General features: G+C 43.8%; 1 protein-coding gene across 8 annotated transcripts in view; it reads left to right on the top strand.

Moving 5' to 3' along the window:
• The window catches only part of NHSL2 (NHS like 2), a 1,089,020-nt gene that overhangs the window by 1,017,249 nt on the left and 53,952 nt on the right, over positions 1-17,819 (top strand). For all 8 annotated transcript variants that reach the window (XM_085630752.1, XM_085630751.1, XM_085630755.1 and 5 more), the window contains one exon: positions 9,932-10,084. In XM_085630752.1, the coding sequence (XP_085486878.1) occupies positions 9,932-10,084 (153 nt within the window). The remainder of the gene's footprint in view (positions 1-9,931; positions 10,085-17,819) is intronic.

The following is a 17,819-nucleotide window of genomic DNA, read 5'->3' on the forward strand; positions in this document are numbered from 1 at the left end:
CTGAAGGAATAGCTCAGCGAGCTGAACGTTCCTTTCTACACGAGGGTGTTCCAGTGCTTAATTTGTAAAAAAATAAGTGCTGGGGCTCTGGTCATGAGCACACTGCATCTTACACAACACATTGCCCCTGCCAGCTGCCAATGACAGTACAAACACAGCTACTAACCATCACACTCTTACTAGTGTGACAGTTCAAACTATTCCAGGCCCCCAAAGCTATAAGAATGGTTTGGAAGGCAGGTATTACTTATTATAAATGTAAACTGAACTAATAAGCAGATGTTATTGTGCTCATACCTAAATTAGTCAGACAGCGCCACCATGTGTCAGACAGTCATAAGCCCCAGTGCTGGCAATTAGGTGCGTAGCACCGGAAACCACCAGCTCAAATGAAGCACTGGAGTGATCACGGCAGGTCCCAAGTTTGAATCTTGGAGAGCCCACTCAGCCTTCCTTCTTTATAAAGTGTGTATCATAATGGTAACATCTGTTCAATAAAGATACCTTGTTGGAACCACATGCATCCAACAACAAGGTGGGTGAAGAAGGGGCGGCTGACGCGTGAGCGATGCACGACCCTCGGAGGGTAAGTGGCACCTGCCAAAGGCAGCCGAGTTGAGAAGCAGGGGCGCAACACCCATTGGGCTCACCGGGCTTCAGCAAACCGCCCCCCCCGTCATGTGTGTCAGCCCGGCTGAGACAGCCTCGCGGCTGGCGTCCATCTAATTGCAGCCGGACCCGAGTACTTCACAGGTCTTTAAAAGACCATTTACTCGTTAATGAGGCTTTTGTTGTGTTTTCACCCCTTCTTACAGCCACTCTGCCTATGGCTGGAAGACTTAGCCCCCCCCCCCCCGAAATTTGGCTCTAGTTGCCCACCTGTTGAGAATTATGCTATTAGTAAGACCCTACATCTACTGTGTTAGTGATATGTTACATGAAGCACAGTAAAAACAAATTGTTATCATGCAAGGTGCGAGATTTAGTTTGCAATTCACAGACGAAGAACTTTTAAGCAGTGTCCAGAGGGAATTTGATATTTGTCAACGGATCAGTGTCCCTAGATGTCTTGGACTAAAATTAGATTTTTGTACCTTCGTGGTATGTACTGGGCACTTAAATAGTCAATATTCGTAATATTTATTGCTACTTATCTCCACACATAATGTACACATTTTAATACAGATAACTCTTATAACTGGCTTTATTAGCGCCACTAATGCCTCATCTGTCGTCCAGTGGGCTAAACCCATAAGAAGCGCCCGGCAGTGCAGTGTTCCTTCTGTTCTCATTGGTCCATTGCATCTTGGCTTTCTGATTGGTGGAAAGGAATGCTGCCCATGTATGCATCCATTGCACAGACGAAGGCCATGTCCACGGAATCATCTCACATGGATGACCATGTGCTTGCATTGGAAGAACAATGCGCTGCGTGCTTCAAGACTTTCTGGAACAAATGTTATTCTGATCTTGACCTGTGTTCTTCTGAGTCTTCTCAATGTGTTAACGGCTAGAACTATACGTTGCTTGTATTCTGTTTACATTTGATAGGGCCATCTCACGTAAGTCAAATCTGCTCTTCTGTATGCGTGCACAAACTTTGTATCTATACTGATTTTCAATAAAAAAGTTGCCCCTTTTGTGCAGGTTCATTACATTGCCTGTTGCGCCACCATCATCCCTCATCATCTTCAGCTTATCTTTTCTGTCACTCCATGAAAGCCTTTAGTTTATAAACATGAGACACAAATAACGACATAGAACCTACGAAGTTACTTAGAGCCTTATTTAGAGTTTGGCAGACGGGACACTCCATCGAAACACCGGCCTTCAGACTGTAACGACAGGGGTTTTTTTTTTAAGGGTTTTTTTATTTTTTTATTTTTTAAGGGTTTTATATGCCCTGGAGCATGTTGAGTTGAACCACCTAAACTTTGGGTTTTCCTTGGGTGTTTTATGCCCCTTTCAGGGCATAAAACACCCAAGGAAAAACCAAAGTTTAGGTGGTTCAACTCAACATGCTCCAGGGCATATAAAACCCTTAAAAAAAACCTTAAAAAAACCCCAAGAAATAATCTTGAGGTTTCATCTGCCAGGCACACATACAACAAAGCGATTGCCTCCATGAAAAAAGAACTAAAAGAGGCACATTGGATTGCCTTACACGCTAGTTGTCAGGATAAAAATACGACCACCTTTTGGGAGATTGTTAACTCTTCCTTCCTAGCCGGCCCAAAAGCTTGCGGCAAGCTGGATACAACAATTTCAGAGCAAGACTGGGTCAATCACTTCTCTAAAATTTTCTCCATTCCAGCGGGGAAAGACAGACAGACTCACACTCCAGCACTGTCCCGAACAAATCCACCAGTGATGGATTTCACCCTAGAAGAGGTGAAGCTGGCCCTGCATGTGAGTAGTTCAGGAAAGGCCCCGGGACCGGACGCTATCCCTATGGATTTGTATAAATCGAACGTCGACCTCTGGGCCCCCCTTCTACTTAACGTCTTAGAGGCATTGGGTCATGTAGGTTTACCAACTTCTTGGTCAGACTCGATCCTAGTTCCCATTTTTAAAAAGGGAAACAGGAACTGTCCAACGTGTTACAGACCCATATCCCTTCTGGACTCCTTCGGAAAAACGGTGGGTAGAATTCTTTTAGGACGACTACAAAGCTGGGCAGACACAAACAACATTCTATCTGACCTACAGTTCGGTTTCAGGGAAGGAAGAGGAACAATAGAACAGGTCCTGAATCTTACACTCCTGAGAGGGAAGTATGTCCATGCAAAGGGGGGCAGCCTTTACATGGCATACGTCGACCTATCCGCAGCCTTTGACTGCGTTGATCACAACAAACTCTGGCTTGTAATGATACAAATGGGAATTGACACCAACTTGGTTAATTATATCAGGGAAATCTACTCAAACACGACCACTAGAGTAAGATTCGGCTCAGGGGGGCAGTTAACGTCATCTTTCGGGATCGAGCGGGGAGTCAGGCAAGGCTGTGTCCTGGCTCCCTTTCTTTTTAATCTTTATACCAATGGCCTAGAAGCAGCCTTGGTAAGGGGAAGCCAGGACCAACCGCATGTCAACTCACGCCCGATCCCCGCCCTTCTCTATGCGGACGACGCAGTTATAGTCGCCCGTACCCCCCTGGAGCTCCAGCGGGCCCTGGATAGATACACCAATTTCATGAACCACCTGGATCTAAATATCAACCCCAAAAAAACCTTCATAATAGTTTCAGGAAAACAACCTTGTAAAATGAAAAATATTTATCTAAACGACACCAAAATAGAACACACTGTCACTTATCCTTATTTGGGGGTTGTAATAGATAAAAAGCCACTTGGAAAAGTGCGATAGAGAATAGAAACTTACAATTTCAAAAAGCAACTACGGCTCTGAGGTCTTTTGCGAGGAGATTGGGCAAGAGAGCTTCTAAGGAAATGATCGATATTTACAAGTCAAAATGCCTTAGCACGGCAATTTATGGGGCTGGGATCTGGGGTAGTGTACGAGTCGACTCATTACAAAAGACTGAGAACTCCTTCTTGAAATCCTTGCTGGCAGTCCCGTCGTCCATCTCGACTTTCAATATCCACAATGAATTGGGTCTTCCGCACATCACCGACGTGATACGAATCCAGCCAATCCTTTTATGGCACCGCGTCTGGTCTACCCCGGAATTAAAACTTACCCAAGCTCTTATTTCTGATTGGATGAAATTGGATCATGGCCTACACATCACTTGGCTTGCTTATGTCAAAAATGTTCTCTCTGATCTGGGACTTGATCATCTCTTTCTAAATCCTTTAAATATAAACTTGATTCCCAGAAAGAGATTACGAGATATGTGCACAAACCACCTAGCAGATCTTCGTCTGGCACTTGAATCTAACAAAAAAACAGTACAGTCTTATCTCCCCATTCAGACTACTGATCAAATAGAGCCATACCTAAATTCCAGTCTAAGTAATTATGAGAAATTTTTATTGACTAGACTACGATTGAATGTGTTCCATCGGCTAATTGCTTTTCCCGTGATCAACGACTGGACACCCCAATTGACGCTATGCCCTTGCGATGACCTTTCTGTCCAATCGACCCTGCATGGAATCATTTTTTGCAAATTCTACACCGAACCACGGAAACAATACCTTATACCTTTCTTAAAACAGATGGGCTTAACTCAATGCCGACCAGCACTCGTGGTTCTTCAGATGCTAGAAACAGAAGCATTGGTGCAAAATATGGCAAAATTCCTTAAATTTTGTGTCGGACACAGATCAAACCTCTAAAATGAGACTTGCTCTCTCACATGTCCTTTTTTTAACTGTCCTATACAGACGGCTGTTACGATCCATTTAAACTTACCCAACGTTGATTTGGGATTACCCTCCTATGCATCTTAAATTTGCTACAGGGGGGTTTGTTTTTTTCGTACCGTCTGAATAGCTCTATTAGTACTTTTATCTTTTTAGCTAGATAAAAACATCTTTTGTCAATCTTATGACGCTTATTGTATATTTGTAAATGTTTTTCCTTTTTAAATATGTAAATGCTTTCATGGTATGAAATAGTATTACCGAATAAAGATTTTTGATTGATTGATTGATTGATAGGGCCATCTCACGTAAGTCAAATCTGCTCTTCTGTATGCGTGCACAAACTTTGTATCTATACTGATTTTCAATATAAGAGTTGCACCTTTTGTTCACCCCCCCCCACCCCACCTCCCCCGGCCCAGCATACCGCGCATCCTGAAGCATTGCTCGTTTTTTTAAGACACAAATCGTCTCACGTTTTAACTTACATCATTACTGTTGCTTTTTCTGTACTTATTTTGTGTCACGTTACAATATAATTTACCCCCGATCCCTTCTGTTTCATTCTCTTGCTGCCTTCTTCAGCACTGTTCTTTATCCAGCGTTTAGCCCATATCTAGACCTAAATCCTATAAACAAAAGAACCGTACGGCTGACCAATGTTAAGCACACCAAATCCAAAATCAATACACAATTTCTTAATAGGTGCAAAGACACGTCCAGAGCATGCCGTACTTGTGCTCTACTGGAAAACCAGATATACAAACTCTTTTACAAAGAGACGGTGCACCAAGGGAAAAGTCTTTTCAATAGTTCCAATTGTTGTTCTTTTATTTTCATTCAACTTTCAGAAAAATCAGACTCAGCCAACGCGTTTCGTTCTCTACGAACTTCGTCAGGGCATAGATTGTTTCTAAGGAACGGCCACCACAGTTTCAAAAATAGCCGACTTCCAAGTGGTATATAGAATTGTATGCGACCTCTCCAAATATAGATGCGCTCGTAAATGTATCACCGGCTAGTTCAAATATAAGTCGGACTCTTAGTTCAGTCTGTATGTATCACAGATAAGAGTAAAAAAACCTTGTTGTTGTATATTTAGGCCCAATGTGCAGGCTCCATCATTCTTTCAAAACGGGCGCTATCTCGAGTCACCGGCGAAAAAAAAAAAAAAAAAAAAGTTTTTTTTTTTCTTTTTTTTTTTCGCCGGTGACTCGAGATAGCGCCCGTTTTGAAAGAATGATGGAGCCTGCACATTGGGCCTAAATATACAACAACAAGGTTGTTTTACTCTTATCTGTGATACATACAGACTGAACTAAGAGTCCGACTTATATTTGAACTAGCCGGTGATACATTTACGAGCGCATCTATATTTGGAGAGGTCACATACAATTCTATATACCACTTGGAAGTCGGCTATTTTTGAAACTGTGGTGGCCGTTCCTTAGAAACAATCTATGCCCTGACGAAGTTCGTAGAGAACGAAACGCGTTGGCTGAGTCTGATTTTTCTGAAAGTTGAATGAAAATAAAAGAACAACAATTGGAACTATTGAAAAGACTTTTCCCTTGGTGCACCGTCTCTTTGTAAAATAGATCTAAATCCTGTTCTTGCAATGAAAGGTTCGGACCTGTTGCTCGGTTATTGCCCCTGCATGTCCTCCCTGCGTGTCCTCCCTGCGTGTCCTCCCTGCGTGTCCTCCCTGCGTGTCCTCCCTGCGTGTTTTGAAAGGTGTTGCATCCTTCCTGAGAACTTGTCCTGCAAGTTATTCTGTGCAGGCTTCTTTCATGTCTCCTTGTCTGCCTCAGTCTGCTCTTTGCTGCAGACACGTTCTTTAAAATAAATCTATTTACATCTGTTCCTTCTGGCCTGCCACCTGTCTTCAAAACACCTCCCTTAGACAACTCACTGAAACAGCTGAAGGATCAAAACTCCTTCCGAAAAAAGCACTGGCAAAGGCAATAGTTATGGCATTTTGGAAGGTATTCGCTAAAGTTACGATTAGTGTTCCACTTACGATAGTTTCCTGGGCCACTTAGCCTCTCCATTACCCTCGCTGAAGCAACTCCGCAGACCCGCCTTGTCTGTAGGTCTGTCTTTGTCTCACATTGTGATCATATTGCGTATATGGAAACACAGATTTATGGGTGCTGAAGGCAGATAAAGAGCACCAGGTTCATTACATTGCCTGTTGCGCCACCATCATCCCTCATCATCTTCAGCTTATCTTTTCTGTCACTCCATGAAAGCCTTTAGTTTATAAACATGAGACACAAATAACGACATAGAACCTACGAAGTTACTTAGAGCCTTATTTAGAGTTTGGCAGACGGGACACTCCATCGAAACACCGGCCTTCAGACTGTAACGACAGATACCCTGCCTAGGGCCTTATTCAGAGTTTGGCAGACGGGACAGTCCATCGAAACACCTACCTTCACGCTGTACGACAGAGACCCTGCCTAGGGCCTTATTCAGAGTTTGGCAGACGGTACACTCCATCGAAACACCAACCTTCACGCTGTACGACAGAGACCCTGCCTAGGGCCTTATTCAGAGTTTGGCAGACAGGACAGTCCATCGAAACACCGACCTTCAGACTGTAACGACAGAGATCCTGCCTAGGGCCTTATTTAGAGTTTAGCAGACGGCACTCTCCATCGAAACACCAACCTTCACGCTGTACGGCAGAGACCCTGCCTAGGGCCTTATTTAGAGTATGGCAGACGGGACACTCCATCGAAACACCAACCTTCACGCTGTACAGCAGAGACCCTGCCTAGGGCCTTAGTCTGAGTTTGGCAGACAGGACACTCCATCGAAACAGCGGTCTTTTACTGTAATGACAGAGACCCTGCCTAGGGGACTTATTCAGAGTTTGGCAGACGGGACACTCCAATGAAACACCAGCCTTCACACTGTAACGATAGAGACCCTGCCTAGGGCCTTATCCAGACTTTGGCAGACGGGACACTCCATCGAAACACCTGCCTTTTACTGTAATGACAGAGACCCTACTTAGAGCCATATTTAGGGTTTGGCAGACAGGACACTCCATCAAAACTTGCTGTACATCCCATGTGCCATATACAAGTGCCATATGCTATAATGCCCTTGTAAAACATTGGACAGGATATCCACCTTGTTTGTGACAGAGTATCCCGTACACTACACTCTAAATATGGCTCTTAGCCACAGAGGTGTCTGGCATCTACAGGGGGAAGCGCACTTACCTCACGACAGGGCCTCCCCGCTCTGGGCCTCGTCACGACTGCAGTGCAGGCCCCAGCAACTCCCTCGACCAATCTTGGCGCTGCTCTCACCAGCATGACAGCAGCATACTGATTGGCGGGAGTGGCCTGTCTCGATGCTCCACAGCCCTCTGGAGGCCTACAGGTGCTCTAACCCAGCCGTCTTAAGACAGGTGGGTTAGAGTTTTCAAAGTGCGCATGTCTGGCCGGCTGTTGCAAGACGGCCAGCCAAAGGTACATTCACACTTTGAAAAGTGCACATACAGCTCACCCTCCTCCCTGCTACTGCTCTCACTAAGCCCCGGCCTGTCCTGACTCCCGGTTCGTGACGGGAGGAAGAAAAATAAAATGGTAATAAATTACCATTTGATTCTTCATCTATGGGCGTGGGGGCATTTAAGTGTGGTGACTCCCCTCCGCTCCAACGGAGGAGCCGTCCCTGCTTAGCTATCAGGTCTAAGTCTGTCTCTCTCATCACGTTCAGGACCAATGGAACTATGTGATTCCGCGTGTGGGCTGCTATGTCTTGCCTTATGATAGTTTTGCCACATAATCACCAACTCGCCATGCAATGTTTAGATATCAACAAAACAAACTGCTTACTGCTCAGACCGTTCAAAAGGGGAAACAGCCTTTACAACGAGGTTTTTACCTCGTTGTGCCTTTAAAAATGCATCTTTTAGCACGTATATTTTTACCACAAGCATGCCTTTACAACGAATGTATGATGTTACAATGCATACATTTACAATGCATGCCTTTACAACGCAGTTTTTACATCGCAACATCCTTTACAACGCATTCTTTTACATCGCATGCCATTGCATTGCATTTTCAGAAACTACCTTTACAACGCATTCCATTACATCGCATTATACCTTTACAACGCATACCATTACATCGCATTATACCTCTACAACGCATACCATTACAATGCATACCATTACATCGCATTTAAGGTAAGTGTTGGATAGTATAGGGGTAATAATTACTATTCTAACTCCAGTGAGTGCAACAGTAGGGTAAGTGTTGGATAGTGTAAGGGAACTATGCGTTGTAATGGTATGCATTGTAATGACTTGCGATGTAATGCCTGCGTTGTAGTGACATGCATTGTAATAACATGCGTTGTAGTGACATTCGATGTAATGGCTGCGTTGTAATGACATGCAATGTAAAGGATGTTGCGATGTAATGACTGCTATATAAAGGTGGTGCGATGTAATGACTGCGTTGTAAAGGTTGTTTCCCCTTTACAACGCATGCCTTTACCACACATTTAAGGTAAGTTGGGGAGTGTGGGTGGTCTCCCCCCACAAATACATTGTTTTTATACATAAAAACAATGTGTGGTAATGGCATGGGTTGAAAAAGCATATTTGTCGTAAAAACATGCAAGGTAAAAAAAAAAATGCGTGGTAAAGGCATACAATGTATTTACCTGCATTGTACAGTCGTACAACTATTCAAAAGTTTCTAAAAAGTATCACACGTGGTGGGTCGCGACATAGGCCCTTTGCAAAGATTAACTACTTGCCTTTCAGTTGTTACTGTTGCCTTCAGGTGTTAAACTAGTACTTGTTAGGTGACGACTTTTTGCACCACTATATTAAGGTGTTCACGCTGCAAAATAATACAGGAACAGGAAGCGCATTGCCGCATAATTTCAGTGGACAATTCTAGTGAAGTAAGAAGCGAAGGGAATTGTTGGACTGCAAACTCACTTAAATGATGCATTTCTCTGCTTGAAGCCGCTCTCCGTAGCCTCCAGGACCGCCTTTTCTCTCGCACCGCAACTAGTCTCCCGTTGTTTCCTTGCTCGCACACTATGATTCATTATTTTAATAACATTGAATTGTATAATAAATAACTGCAGAAAATAAAGAAACCTTTAACTAAGCCGTCTGCTTAGCCGATGTGGCTACAGAAACCAGTGCAGAGGCGAGCAAGGGACTAAACTAACTATTGTGCAGACGGTCTCGAGTCGGGGTCACAACGAGGGTCGCTTTTTTTTGGGCTCGCTGTTAGATGCTGATTTACAGCATCGCCTAGTGGCTGGTTGTTGCAATTGCAGCCTAAACAAAATGACACTATAATACAAATCGAAACAAAATGACAAATCGAAACACCTAGTTACATGCTTATCCGCTGCTGCCACCTACTGTTCAAACTAGAAACTAGAGCGTGTGAGTGAGTGAGAGGCGCTTCCAGGTTCATACAAAGGTCCTTGTTCTGACCGTCACACATTTCAGCACATACTGTAAATAAATAAAATATATAAATACAATAAATTGTATTATATACGTGCTTAGGATCTAGTCTTATTGTCTTCCTCTTTTTTTGCAGCTGGCTCTAACTTGGACCAGGAGAGCAAGAAAGCCGTCCACTCCAAGGTGTCATGGCAGCAACCCGTGAACGTGTTTCTGTCCTCCAACCGGCTGCCATGTGTGGAGGAGCTGCATCAGGAGGCTCAACTCAACCTCCAGAGTCTGATGCAAGGTACTGTGATGGGGGGGGGGGGGGGGGGCGGATAGGGAGGGGAGCCGGGGGACAAAGAGGGAGAGGATGATGTCAGAGACATAACATAACGTGTATTTGTAAAGCGCACGTTCACTCTGAAGGGGCTCTTGGGGCTGAATAACAGATGTTTATTGTTACCTAAATCCATGGTACTCATTTTATCGACCTCAGAAGGATGAAAGGCTGAGTGACCCCGCCGGGATTTGAACCTGTGACCATGAGGTCAAACACAGGCCCCTACAGTAGCTGGATTAGTTCACTGAGCCACCAAATCCTGCATCATGCCCACGTCATAAGTTTCTCTGCATTTTATGAGATCACAGCACTATACATTAGCTCTTTGCTTGTGACGGTGAACCTGGTATTGCCAATGACATCATGGACGTTGATGTTGCGCTTTTATGTAGCGTATGTTCTGGATATTGTGCGTCTTCTTTATTTGAACTCCAACACTAAACATTGTAAAATATCATCCATTAAATGTGCAGCACATCGGTAACGAAGGACAAACTTACCTTGACCTCTCTTCTCTTGGTGAAAGTTATTAAGATGACCACTCCCCCACATTCTAGTTCTTCTAGACTGTCACTACTTATTTTTTAGGATTGACTATGCTGATGGCCTATAACTTTGTGCCTATTAAGGTTTCCTAATAAGAAAACTACAATAGATTCAGAAAACAGCTGTAAGACGACTACCTCGCCTACTTGCAAGGGAGCAAATGAGGTCAGTCTTCCAAACTCTCCATTGGCTGCCCATAGCTGGACGATTGGTCTTTCAAGCACTCTGCATTGTTCACAGAGCAACTCAAGGAAAAGCCCAGGGGACCTACAACTGCGTTTATATCAATACTCCCCAAATACAACACTATGCTCATGATTAGCTCCAAGGATCGTCGTACCGCCCTACTAAAAGGAATCCACTGGGGGAATCTGCCTCATCTGTCCCGGCAGCTAGGCTCTGGAACTCTCTGCCAGACAGAGTACGGAATAAGTAGGAATATCTGAAATTCAGAAAGGAAGTAATGACATTGCTTTTGCTAAGATAACCTGCACGAGTACTTGAAAGCTACACCGTCTCTGGATTTATGGGCACCATAAGCCAATAACATCCACTCGTACTGCGAAGTGGTGGTGCGGGGGGAGGGGGAATATAAAAAAAAAGTATTAATAAACTTACCTGCTCTGACGACTGCTGCCTTGCTCCCTATGCTCGCGTCCTTGTCATGATCCTTCTGCACACTGCGCAGGCTCCCAGCTCCCAATGCCAGCGCTGCGCACATGCTGGGAATGGTCTGAGCGCCTCGGTTCGGCACTCAGACATAGACTTGGAGCCTCCACCCAGCTGTACAACACAGTTTGGTGGATAAATTCTAAGTGTGCATGATGGTTTGGCCGGCCAAACCGTCATGTGCACTTGGCAGTGCCCACCACTTCCTCCTCCTCCCTGGTGGTACAGCGTCCGGATGAGAGGCCCCTCCCGTCCCTCGGCTCGCAGCCTGCAGGGCTAAAAATAAAATGATAATAAAAATGTTTTATTATCTTTCAGCAGGGGGCGACGCTCCTCTGCCATAAAGGAGGAGCCGCCCCTGCCATAAGTAATGCCCACACAGTGTACTAACCATGACTACCTTAGAAGACCAACACAGCCATCACCACCTGAACCGGAGAAATACATTTGTTTCCAAGATTCATACACTTACCTACACAGAAAGTATCCAGTACAAGAGTGGATCACACATGGTTGCATAGAAAATATTTCTCTAATCAATATCATTCAATCAATCAATCAGGGATTTGTGAAGCGCGCTACTCACCCATGAGGGTCTCAAGGTGCTGGGGGAGGGGGGGGGGGCGCTGCTCCGATTCAGCCAAAGAGCCAGGCCTTGAGGCTCTTCCCGAAGGTGTGCAGAGTGGAGGAGCTCGTTCTAGGTCTTTGCCGCGATGTAGGAGAAGGCTCTTCCACCTGCTCTGGCTCTGCGGATGCACAGGATTTCGGCGAGGTCGGTGGAGCGGAGGTTTCTCTTGGGTACGTAGAAACTGATTCTTTCGTTGAGGTACTGGGGTCCGATGTTGTGGAGGGTGTTGTAGCACGTGGAGGAGACGGCGTTGATCTGTCAGGTCATGGTGAGGGAGGATTTGAGTATGATGCCGAGGTTTCAGGTGTGGTCTGTGGGTGGGGGGGGTTGCCGAGGGTGGTGGGCCACCAGGTGTTGTCCCATGCTAAGGGGGTGGGTCCGAGGACATGGTCATAACAGTCCAAACCAATCCTCTGCCTGTAGGCGATGTCATCCAACACAACATGAATCGATCATCCAATTCCAACCAAACATCACCCTAATAGACATGCTGGTTCTTCCAATTGCATGTATCATGAAGCCACTCTAAACTAAGCCCTGAGTGGCACATGGGAAGGCTTTGCTTCACGAAAGGAGATCTACAGGACTCTAATGCAGTCCATTGATGCAGAACCACTACCAATCAAATCGTCCTTCATCTTATATGCTAATCACAAGGATCCACCACTACCCCTCACCTACACACCCTATGTCATTTCGGCAAACTCAAAAACTCCAAGTGTACCCCCTTCTGTAAACAGCTGACAACATTTCTGAAGAAAGAAATCACAAAAACTCAGAGATTCGCACAAAGCCACCAGCCTACAGCAATAATAAATCTGGGTGTCTATCTCTCAGAGTGAGTTCATCCATCACAATGCTGTATGCAGCACCCCAAAACAAGACAAGAGCACCTTTCTGGTCTTTCACACAAGACACCAAAACACTCCCCACACAGGCACACTTTTGTTGAGATCACCCTTTCAACCACAGACATGTGTGCAGGAGCTTTCTACCCATCCAAGAACCCCACTTAAGGGCAAGAAGCACCATATAAAAGTTACAATACAATGTTCAACTTAGAGGGAATGTGTTGTATCCCTACGAGAATCTAAGGTATAGATTCCTCTTATAGGTATATTCAGATGTCAAAATGCAGCTGTGGTAGGAACATTAAATCTCTATTGTCTGTAATAACTTTTTGTAGGCAAGTAGTGAAGTTGCAGCACTTCCATCAATGCACTGTAACATGCTTAAGAAGAGTTAATCAGCATATTCATGAAATATGTGGTACTATGTCTGTTATCTGTAAGTTACCCATACAAAATACCAAGGTATAAAGAGAAGTGAAAATTGCACTTCCACCAGTGGAGGCATGATTTGTTGGATACTGGTAGTTTTTAACATTATTACGTACAATGGGGCACATCCCAGTAAAATATATGTTTATTTATATAAATTCGCTTGACATGCTAAGTGCATCAGTGGTCATACAAGGTCAAGAGTGGGCCTCCATTTTGGATTGGGAGGGCAGCCGCTATTTGTGATGCAGAAAGCAGTTTTGTGTTTCAGTTCGATTGTGCGGAGAATTCATTTCAGACTGGAAAGGCCAGCTGGAAGCAAGCTGCTGACAGGAGCGACTGTGAAAGAGATCTCCTGCAGGAACACTACAGACTGAAGCAGATGGCGCCGGAGGACAGGCTGAGGAGATGGCGCTGTGAGATGGTGCTTTTCACCGAGATCTGACAAGAGTCTGCGTGGCGCAGCTCCAAAGCTCCACAGCTCCTGGCAGAGACAGGCCAAGCTGTCTTAAAGTGACTGGCTGTCAGTGCACCAGAGGAGCAAAGATTATAACGCTGTTAAATATCTCAGACAGGGCTAAAGATGAAAGATAACTGGATGTCCCCCATCTTGCCTTGATTGGCTGATCTGAGCCCCCAGGCCAGCACCCAAACTGTGATGTGGCATGATGCAAGTCACATACCAAGGCGAAACAAACCTGCACGAACACTCTCTTTGTATTTAACATCTACAACGCCTCTCACATGTGAACGACCCACCGCGATTGGTTAATAAAGCACTGCAGCTGTGATGAAGCAGAGAACAAGGGGTGTTAGTGTGTTGTACACTCCAAGTAGAGTCTGGTTGGATTAACTTCCTGCTCTGAAGTGCTCCAGTGGTGAGACCAAGTCTGCTCACTTAGGGCCCCATTCACAAAGGTAAGTTTGGACTTAAGTCAAAAGTTTTCTTCTCTTTTGATATTCACAAAGGTAAGTTACTACTCTTAATTTTACTACTAGTAATCTTACTAGTAGTAAAGTTACTACTAGTAAAATTATTAGTAATAAAGTTACTAGTAGTAACTTACCTTTGTAGATACCAAAAAGTAGTAAACTTAGGACCCAATTCACAAAGGTAAACTTAGACCTGAAGTCTAAAGTTAGTCTTCAGGTCTAAATGTAGACTTCAGGTCTAAACGTAGACTTCAGGTCTGAATTTAGACTTCAGGTCTAAACTTAGACTCCAGGTCTAAGTTAGACTTCAGATCTAAACTTGACATCAGTTCTAAATGTAGACTTCAGGTCCAAACGTAGACTTCAGGTCTAAGTTAGACTTCAGGTCTAAGTTAGACATCAGGTCCAAACCTAGACTTCAGGTCTAAATGTAGACTTCAGGTCTAAACGTAGACTTCAGGTCTAAACGTAGACTTCAGATTTAAATGTAGACTTCAGGTCTAAACTTAGACTTCAGGTCTAAATGTAGACTTCAGTTATAAGCTTATACATCTGGTCTAAACCTAGACTTCAGGTCTAAATGTAGACTTCAGTTATAAACGTAGACATCAGGTCTAAACCTAGACTTCAGGTCTAAATGTAGACTTCAGTTATAAGCTTATACATCTGGTCTAAACCTAGACTTCAGGTCTAAATGTAGACTTCAGTTATAAACGTAGACATCAGGTCTAAACCTAGACTTCAGGTCTAAATGTAGACTTCAGTTATAAACTTAGACTTCAGGTCTAAATGTAGACTTCACTTATAAACTTGGACATCAGGTCTAAACATAGACTTCAGGTCCAAACGTAGACTTCGGGTCTAAGTTAGACTTCAGGTCTAAGTTGGACATCAGGTCCAAACCTAGACTTCAGGTCTAAATGTAGACTTCAGGTCTAAACGTAGACTTCAGGTCTAAACGTAGACTTCAGATCTAAATGTAGACTTCAGGTCTAAATGTAGTCTTCAGTTATAAGCTTAGACATCTGGTCTAAACCTAGACTTCAGGTATAAATGTAGATTTAGTTATAAACTTAGACATCAGGTCTAAACCTAGACTTCAGGTCTAAATGTAGACTTCAGTTATAAACTTAGACTTCAGGTCTAAATGTAAACTTCACTTATAAACTTGGACATCAGGTCTAAACATAGACTTCAGGTCTAAATGTAGACTTCAGTTATAAACTTAGACATCAGGTCTAAATGCAGACTTCAGTTATAAACTTAGACATCAGGTCTAAACTTAGATTTCACTTCTAAACTTGGACATCAGGTCTAAACATAGACTTCAGGTCTAAATGTAGACTTCAGTTATAAACTTGGACATCAGGTCTAAACTTAGACTTCAGGTCTAAATGTAGACTTCAGTTATAAACTTAGACTTCAGGTCTAAATGTAGACTTCACTTATAAACTTGGACATCAGGTCTAAATGTAGACTTCAGTTATAAACTTAGACATCAGGTCTAAACCTAGACTTCAGGTCTAAACCTAGACTTCAGGTCTAAACCTAGACTTCAGTTATAAACTTAGACATCAGGTCTAAACTTAGATTTCACTTATAAACTTGGACATCAGGTCTAAACTTAGAGTTCAGGTCTAAATGTAGACTTCACTTATAAACTTGGTCATCAGGTCTAAACTTAGACTTCAGATCTAAATGTAGACTTCATTTATAAACTTGGACATCAGGTCTAAACATAGACTTCAGGTCTAAATGTAGACTTCAGTTATAAACTTAGACATCAGGTCTAAACTTAGACTTCACTTATAAACTTGGACATCAGGTCTAAACATAGACTTCAGGTCTACGTTTACCCTCTGTGGATCGCCTCTTTCTATCTACAGAGAAGAATTGTGTACCCACAGATAACGTTCAACCTACTGTGCCTGATCAAACCAGTACTACATTCCCCACATGTAATTAGTTGTATTAACAAAGTTATGCATTTTCGGTGTGCAAATGTGCCCTTTTGCAGCACAGCTGATATTCTACATTTGGAATGAATGTTTGTTTGTTTCATCTTAAAGGGCACCATCATATTTGTAAAAACCTGTTTTAAAAGCAGAAGCTCCCACAGATGCGATAATATGTGATGTCCGAATAATAGTGCTGCAGTAATGTCAAGAGAATGTAAGATTGTTTGCATAACAGCATCCTGGCCAAAACTCTGGTCACCCCCTAATGTGCTCCCCACATGTTTATATATTAATGCTGCTGTGGATCATGGTAATCTCAGTTTTATGCTGCGTTTAGTAAAATCCGTGTTGTTCAAATGGGATCTTGGTAGAGATTATTTTTCCAAAAGGGGAGAAGAAACACAAGGAATATTGTTGACTGACCCCTCATAGAAGAAGGATGCTGTTGTGGTATCAAGGAGCGCATAATTTAAGAGTCTCACTATTTCCTCTGGTTCACTTCAAACACAAACACATAAAGGCACTGGGCCTGGTTCACAAATGTAAACGTAGACCAAAAGTCTAAGTTTAGACCTAAAGTCTAACTTTAATAGTAGTAAAGTTAGACTTTAGGCCGAAACTTAGACCAAAAGTCTAACTTTACTACTAGTAAAGTTGGACTTTTGGTCTAAGTTAGACTTGTGGTCTAAACTTAGACCAAAAGTGTAATCTTACTACTAGCATCTAGATTCTCCTATGGGTGCATTATACATTCAGGAGAAATGTCTTTTCTTTGCAAGGCAGCATCCTCCTAGCATTAGGAAGAATATGCAGTCACGGCCCATGATTCGCGGGGGGAGGGGGGGGTAATTTAATTAAAATAAAATTAATAAATAAACTTACCTGTCCGGCTTCCGGGCCGTCTCAGCTCCTGGGCGGGTCCCGTGGAACAGTAAGCAGGCAGCCTCCCTCCCCTTCTCAAAGCCAATCACAACTGCAGTGGCAGCGTTGTGATTGGTAGGGAAGTCGCTCAGTCTGGCGCCTATGGGGAGGCCATTTTCTCCATGTAGGCTGGGGAGAGTGCGCATGAGTGGTTTTGTCGGCCCCAGACGGCCGACCACACAGTACAGGCCCACAGCATTGGACTAGCCACTCCTCCCCTCCAGCATACTCACCCACCTGCCTGCCCCCAACCAAACCCTTCTGCTTTCTCACAGTGCGAGAAGCAGAAACAGAAAATGGTAGTTTTACCATTTTGTTTCTGCTTCTTGCACTGGCAGAAAGCAGTGGGGCGACGCTCCTCCGCCCTAATGGAGGAGCCGCCCCTGAGATATGCCTGAGTGGCAGGGAAAGGACCCTCGTTAAATGAGTGCTAAAGATGGGCCTATTATCTCTTCTGACAATTAGCGTTATTCTGCTCGACAAACCAAGGTGGCAGGCGGAGGCCTGACATCGAACCCAGCGCAATAATTAATACCCGGCGAAAGATGGTTAGGAAATGCAATGTGATCAAGAAACATAACACCGAAAATTGGCTCTTAAGATTCAAGAGGCTGAACTAGCTGAAAAAGTTGCGCAAAAGCAGAGGTACTTTTAGTTTTGGGTGGGGCGTTGTTTGTTGTGAAATGAAGAAAATGTCAATTTCATATGAAGGACAAAATTTTCAAAATTACAGATGCAAGCTGGGCGTTCCACTGTTTTCTCTA

The sequence above is a fragment of the Triturus cristatus genome, chromosome 10 (genome assembly GCF_964204655.1).
Source record: "Triturus cristatus chromosome 10, aTriCri1.1, whole genome shotgun sequence".
Taxonomy (NCBI): Eukaryota; Metazoa; Chordata; class Amphibia; order Caudata; family Salamandridae; genus Triturus; species Triturus cristatus.